This window comes from Populus trichocarpa, chromosome 3, assembly GCF_000002775.5.
Source record: "Populus trichocarpa isolate Nisqually-1 chromosome 3, P.trichocarpa_v4.1, whole genome shotgun sequence".
Classification (NCBI taxonomy): domain Eukaryota; kingdom Viridiplantae; phylum Streptophyta; class Magnoliopsida; order Malpighiales; family Salicaceae; genus Populus; species Populus trichocarpa.
The window spans coordinates 5,479,361-5,486,673 of record NC_037287.2 but is presented as its reverse complement, the minus strand read 5'-3'; the positions used below and the strand labels follow the sequence as shown (position 1 = coordinate 5,486,673).

Sequence of the window (7,313 nt, the reverse complement as noted above, 5' to 3'; positions counted from 1 at the left end):
GGCTTGCTGCAGGAAGCTCAGTTGCTCGAAGACCTAGCTAGCTAAATGGGAGGGAGGCAACAATTTTAAAGGAAAACTAAGGATGGTGATGCCCTAGTATTGTTTTTTATTATAATACTTTTCTAGGTTTTTTTCTATTTAAATATTATATATTTTCATAGTTTATTTTTTCTATTAAGTATTATTAGAGTTCTATAGAAGGGTTGTAATTTTTTATTTTTTTTGACAAGTAGCGACATGAAGAAATATTTTCAGTGCGCATTGCACCGCAGAACTCTCAGAAAAAAATGAATTAAGCATGTCCAGTGACATGCATAAAGGAGACGCCAAAACACAAGAAAGAAGACAACTGATTGCTGAAATTCGCTCAGCAACATACACTAGGATTGAAGGAAAGAAATTAAGTCTCCCTAAATAAGATTAACAGCTTCATTACAACAGCTACATCATAAAAGAAAATAAATATACAAAGAAGATCGCAGCAGGAGGAAGTGTAAATTGAAATGGGTGGAAACAGAATTTAAGAGATAATTAGCAAATCACATCAAATGTGCACTTGCAGTAACCCTCACCCAGATAGAACACCACTAAAGAATCTACCTAAAAATTTGCTGGGACCTGACAATTCTCTCAGGGCTTTTGCCTCCTAGAAAATGGTCCCATCAGAAGTTACAAGAACTTTATGTATATGCTATTACGCCTCTAAACTAAATATTTCATAACACTTTAGATGTCACAGGTTGAGTAAAAATTTGGTGAGTGACAACTGATCGTAATGTACATACAATATGCATGGTCCAAGGTAGAAGGCATGACCAAAATACTAAATTGGATCACCTGCTTTTTGACTCATTCTCTGCTAGCTTCTTCCTTAGATCCTTGAGAGCGTCAACAACCTCAGAATCAAGATTATGTTTCAATAATCTACCCTGAAAGGAAGTAGGCCTGAGCAGATACATAAACAAATTAACCACTTCGATATAGAAAGTTCTTTGGAGTGAATGATATATGCATTCAGGAGAGAGTAAAGTCACTTGAGATAAATTGAAGGTTCAATGCAATTATAATCAATTAAAGCACAGATAGGGTTTGATCCCAAGCACCTCTTTTTTCTTGACTCAAAGGCCAACCTTTCTCATCAAAGAAATAAAACTGATAGACTAAACTTTTCATCCAGAGATTTATTTTACCTTTTAATTTATACTATTAGAGTCTTTTTCATGATTTTCCTTCATCAGATCAAACTAAATAGACAGTAGGTGATATCATTGAAAGGCTTGAACGAGAAAAAACATTTGCACAAGATGTCAAAGTCTTTTCATCTATTGGGGCTCCTGCAAGGAATTCCTTTGTTCAAATGAAGCTAAATAGGCTGGTAGGTGGATATCATTGTTAGACCTACAAAAGAGGAACAACATTTTACAAGATGTGATGTGCTTTCATAAGTTGGGGTTCTTGTAAGGATTTCAAATTAGTTGGGATTCCTGAAGCCATATCGCTAGCCAGCCTGTATGCATCAGCAAAACAAAGCTTGAGCTTAAACTCTTATTTTTAGCTCAAGAATGTTAACATTGGAAGGGACAATTCTATTACATGCAGACTTGAATAAAGGGCAAGGTTGTATTCTACTGTGGAGTTGGGATTTAGTGCTGACTAAGGACCAAGGTCCGAGGACTCTGTATATTTTATTCTAATACAACTCATAGTTTCTTTTGACCCAGTCATTTGAGACCAACAGTGTCTCATCTTCTAATACTTTTTTATTAGCAGCAATAAAATGTTCCTTAATTTATTTCTAATTTAAAGCACACCTTAGTTCTTGAAGTGCCCTCTCCACCTCTTGCTGTGATGCCTTTACCTACAATTATAACATTGAAAGAAGCTGAATTGCAAAGAGCAAAAACAAAACGATAATTTGTTACACGGAAAATTCAAACATCAAGCATTTAAAAGAAGACAAAACAAAAGAGTGCCTCACCTCAGAAACCAAGGCCTTGCAACTCCAAATAAAGGCTCCCTGCCACAACGGTATAAAACAAAAGTATCAGGAAACTAACTGAGCATCATAAGCCCCATGTTAAAGAAGAAAAAAAAAAGTTATATAGCATTCTACTGACCACAAGGCGATGTCCTCTCACAACACAATACAAAAGGAGTGTTTTAATTTTCAAGAAACAATATTTAATATTAAAGGACCAAAACAGGAAAGCATGCAACGGGATAAGACTAAAGAGTTATTTCTAAAATTTTCTGATTTGGATTGGGGGCACATTTACAGAAACAGAAGAAATTTATTCCAAAACTGGGGAAAAAACTATAGTAACACACTTAATTTGGCACAAGTTTTCTCAAAGGGAGCTAGCAGAAGATGCAATCTTATGATAAGTAATTACTGCCAATGGACTGGAAATATAATAGCATGGTCCTTTGCATTGTCTCGAAACAAAGTTTAAATAAGGCCTCTCTCTCCCTCTAAATAAATAAATACATGTGCGTTGTGCATGCATGTGCTTCGAGTGTTTAGAGAGAAAGAGAGAGAGAGATTTGGAGCTAAAAAAGTAATCAAATTTACTAGATCAACAAAAGTCCATACAAAGATAAACAATTATAAGGGAAATGCATACTGCTCCATGTGCTGCATGCTGATGAATATGATCAGAAGTAACGACCCATACTTTTGGACATCCATCCTCCTTTAAGGCTACAACCTGTTAGAGAAATAAGATTCCAATGCTAAGCACAAAGGATAACAGCTAACACACGAGACAGAAGAAAGCAAGAAAATTATCTTCAAGCACATCACCAGTCTTCAAACAGATAATGGCATAATAAGGGTAACCACATTTACTGCAGATATGAACAAGTTGCCAATCAGGATGTGAAACTCTTGCATGAAGAAAAGAGACCTGGACCCAGAATCTTATTAGTTTAAGATTTGCCAATCAGGATGTGAAACTCCACATGACTAAAAAGATCTGCCTGACAAGCAGATAGAGCAAAACGTGGTTTAAGATTTTCCTTGCAGGGGACAACAGGATAAGAAAATCCTAGACTGTGATAAATGGATTAAGATATTGGTTAACTTAAGTAAATGTGAAATTCATGGCCCAAATGTAGTATAAAGAAATAGTTGGAAGAGTAGGGGTAGGAAACATGATGACATGACACCAAAACAAAGAGAAACCTCTATGACAATTACCTCTAGCTGATAAATAATGGTGTATATCAAGAATTTCTAACATCAGTGGTCATTTTCTTTTCTTCTCCATTTTGATATTATTAGGAAGCTTTTAGGAATTAAGTTTCTCAGCAGGGGTAACTTTTTAACATCACACAAACCATCTGCCTCCACAGGAAACATGGAATGGAATTTGGACCCATGACCTCTAATATGGAACTAGAGATAAAGCCATGGGAATGTCTCCTTGGAACATCACAACGGTAGTTTAAAGAGAAGATTTTAATTTCCTTATCAACTTGACATAAAAAAATACCTCTTTTTCAATCCATGCATCAGCACAAGATTCACCTGTGAAAATCACGTCGACACTGCAAATTGCGGATGTTTTATATAAAAAAAGAACCAATTATATCAACAATACACAGAAAGACATTTGATAACATATAAAATTGAACAAACTAACACAAATCATTCTCAATCAATATTAGATAGCATGGTAAAAAATGATAGTCAGGGCAAACAATAACACCTTCAGTAATAATACTTATCTTTCATACAAAATAAAGGGGCACAATCCCATTACATTTACAAAACCAAAGATCTTCAACCTACAATAAACACTCTTAAATCTTTGACAGTCTGGTCATTCAGAGGAAGCAACAAGTATAATTCAAGCGCATGTGCAAGTGCGTGTGCAACTAATTGCAAGATCAGTAACTCAACTCATCTAGGCCTTAAGTGCTATGATCAGCCTATTTTCTAAAATTAGCATATTGTTATGAAGCACAAATGGATTTCTTGATGGATCCTATTTTATATAGATGATGAAATCTAAATAGTCATCCAGAGAGTAGATTATCACAAAAACTGGTAATTATAGATTAGGATTATAAAAGTACCCAGCAAAATTTTCCTTGTGCGTAGGCAGCCCTGACATTATGGCATCAAAGACAACTACCACTTTCACATCTGTAAATGTTTCAAAGTTAACAAAGATAGAGGCATCAACATTTGGAAAACGAGTAAAAGGATGCAAGATGGAATTAAGTTTCAATGTTACTCAAGAAACTAGGAGCAAATGACCCAAAACCAACAGAAAATAAGGATTTAAAGTGAAGAGTCGCTAATTAACTCTTCCAGGTTCATGAATATCAATTCCTTGTGGTTATGGTCAAACATCAAAAGAGGACAGAAGCATACTACTTCCATATTCAATTAAGCAAGGGCCAAGTTGTAACATGCAATATATGATGGGATATGTAACGGTCATCCATAATCGATCTTAAATTGGGCAGTTCTATAGGCACTTCACTTTCAAGTTTATGAAATCAACAATTTAATTGTGATAACATTTACAAGTACATAAAAAATAATTGTGCAATACATTAAGTGAAGTTTTTTAAGAGAGCACTAGTTAACTGTAGTTAGACAAACCCAATAGGCAATGAAACTCTATTGGATTCAATCAAAATAGAAAATATATTCACAACAAAATAGAACTATCAAGTCTCGAAGTTCCAGCACTCTTTGCCACAAAATTCTTGTCCATTTGATAATGTGTATTAACAGAATTCACAAGTTATTACATTATTACATGCCAATTATGACCGTTGTGTTAGAATATTTATTTTTATGATGTTAACTTTGCATTAGTGTTTTAAGGGGTGAAGTGAAAACTCACTTATTTGTTGCCCCATTGACAATTGACCATGGAAAAGAAATTTAGAAAGACAAATAAGGCAGGGGATGAAATATCTAACGAGTTTCTTCAAGAAAATGATAGTAGAGTTTTTCTAATCACAGTTATTATTCTCATGATCCTCCCATCATAGTTAATACCCCTTAGAAGAAAAAGTATAATGATGGGTGCCTGCATGTCCAACCCATCTAGGTATGTCTAAGTTCTATCAAGGAACACAGCTATCAGAAACCTTTATTATGTCTACACAGAGGGTAAATTGGCCTGAGGTAGCAGAAAGTAAGACTAAAATATGTTCCAAATGGTTGAGGCATAGGAAATTGAAGGCAATATCAAGTCTTGCCAAAAGAGCACAAAGTGCAAACCTCTGGCCAAACTGAATGCTACAAGTTCATCGATTAACTTTTGTCGTGCAATATCAAGTCTTCCATTCACAAAATGTTTCTTCAGTTTCGCCCAGTATCCACATACATTATACCCATCAACAAGCAAGACAGGGACTCCAGTTTCTACAATCTGGTTCGTACTGTAAATCATAGTTAGCAGAGCAAAGAGCAATGCTTTTCCAAGAGGCTTAAAAGTGGATGCTGAAATAAAAAATAAAAGAAGGAACCTGGAAAGAATATTACTAGTAGAGACTCAAGGTAGGATCACGGTACAGCTCTGTGTCCTCTGGAAGGTCCTCCTTCTCCACCTTCTTTCTGCGGTAACTAGTAGAAGGCTTAGGTGTGCTAGACTTCCTCTTTTGAAACTCCTACAAAATCCTTCATCGGATTAGATTACGGGCAGGAATCCCACAAAGGAGATGCATATTTCCGCAAAACCGACCTTCCATAACTTTAGAAACTGCAAATTCTGCTTGACGTTTGATGTGATTCTTGGAGGAGCTGACTCAGAACCCTGTTAATGAAATGAAATTTACAAATACACAAAAATCGTTAGACGTCAACCTTGAATAAGTTTCTTAGACCAAATCCTCTTCAAAACTGTTTCAACCCACTGAATATATTAGCTCAATCTGATGATATGATTCTTTGAACAAAGATTTCCATTGTGGTTCAACATAAGATATAAGATACATCTGTATTCCCTGATCATATTCAATTTCAATCCAACTTGGGGGATCATATTCATATTAAAAGAATTATTTAGCTAATTCTCAGGTGAACCATACACTTCTTGATGTAAAATCTATTATTGCACCCCCCCCCCCCCACCACCACCACAAATAAACCTTATTGTTTTCACATCTCCAGCCATGTACATTGATGCAGCTAGCTGATAAATAGGTGTTAACATGACAGAAACAGAATCATGCATATGGCGGGGGTACAATGGCATAGAGGAACTACTTATAAGAAGGGCCAAAAAAAACAGACTGTCAAAGTTGTTATTGAAAGGGACAGGAAATAGAGAGTAGAGCAAAGGGAAATAACTAACCTTATTAGGAGAAGAGGCAGGCTGGGATTTCTTGCTTTTGGCCATTAGAATAACAACCCTGTAGTTGTTGTAATGGTGGCAAGAAGAGGAAGAAGCACCATATGGAGATGGTACTGTAACTGCTTTCATGGATGGACCCACACACTTTGCTCTTCTTAATTGAATAAACAATTGGTCTTGCTGGGGATCTTGGAATTTTGACAATCTAATCTACATGGAGATAAGAGTAGTAGGAGGCTTGTAGCAGTAGAGCAGGAGTCGTTGTGAAGCTGAATGTGAAAGAGGAAGATAAATATGAGGTTATTAGCTGCACAGGCAGGCAGACAGGACATCGAATGTGAACCACACAACAATCCTCTCACAGTCTCATGTCTCAGCCTCTCCCTCCCTCTCTCTCTCTCTCTCCCTCTCAAAAGACAACTTTCATCTCTTCTAAATTGTATACGAAGACACGCAAATTTAACAAGGCCCTGAAACATTTTCCTTTGCTTTTGGGTCTGTTCCTATTAGCGATGGATATGTTTAAGTTTTTACATTTTGGGCTTTTCTCTACTTTGTGGACTTCGTGATTAGGCTACTCCGCCCATTATAAATAATGTTAGTTTGATTCCCCGCAAAGCTGCATAGATAATAATAATAATAATAATAATAATAATAATAATAATACAGCTTTCATAACTTATTTTTGAGTTATTTCTTTAAAAAAAATTTAATAATAAAATTAAAAAATAAAAGAGACTGACATTTTGAAAAAAAAAAAGGTTGAGGAGGATTCCAAAAAATACATAAAAATCAAGCTACTATTTTGGATGGAATTAAGAGACTAATTGTACCCAATTTTATCCAAGACTGAAGAAACAATGTTGATTCAAGGTCAAATTAAATGATTATTGAACGAATCTACATACAAATTAAGTCCAGTGACATTATTAAATTTTTAATAGGCTAATTTGATTTAATCATTTGCCAAATTAAAAGTTTAGTTATGTTTAA

The 7,313-nt window shown here is 35.3% G+C and overlaps 1 protein-coding gene across 4 annotated transcripts; it reads right to left on the bottom strand.

Annotated features, from left to right (window-relative positions):
- Nucleotides 1-386: 386 nt before the first annotated feature.
- LOC7478191 (uncharacterized) lies at nt 387-6,747 on the bottom strand. Of its 4 annotated transcripts, none has more exons than XM_002303193.4 (10): nt 6,321-6,743; nt 5,709-5,780; nt 5,510-5,634; nt 5,246-5,406; nt 4,081-4,150; nt 3,495-3,549; nt 2,625-2,708; nt 1,979-2,017; nt 1,812-1,858; nt 387-945 (listed from the first exon to the last, which is right to left on the bottom strand). In XM_002303193.4, exons 1-10 carry the CDS (start codon nt 6,447-6,449, stop codon nt 834-836), a joined length of 894 nt encoding a protein of 297 aa, XP_002303229.4. In that variant the 5' UTR covers nt 6,450-6,743; the 3' UTR covers nt 387-833. The 4 variants fall into 4 exon arrangements, 2 of the variants coding, with proteins under 2 accessions (XP_002303229.4, XP_024453741.2); XM_024597973.2 differs by having other exon boundaries at nt 843-945; nt 2,594-2,708; nt 6,321-6,746; XR_002981026.2 differs by having other exon boundaries at nt 881-945; nt 1,812-1,882; nt 2,594-2,708; nt 6,321-6,747.
- Nucleotides 6,748-7,313: the final 566 nt, after the last annotated feature.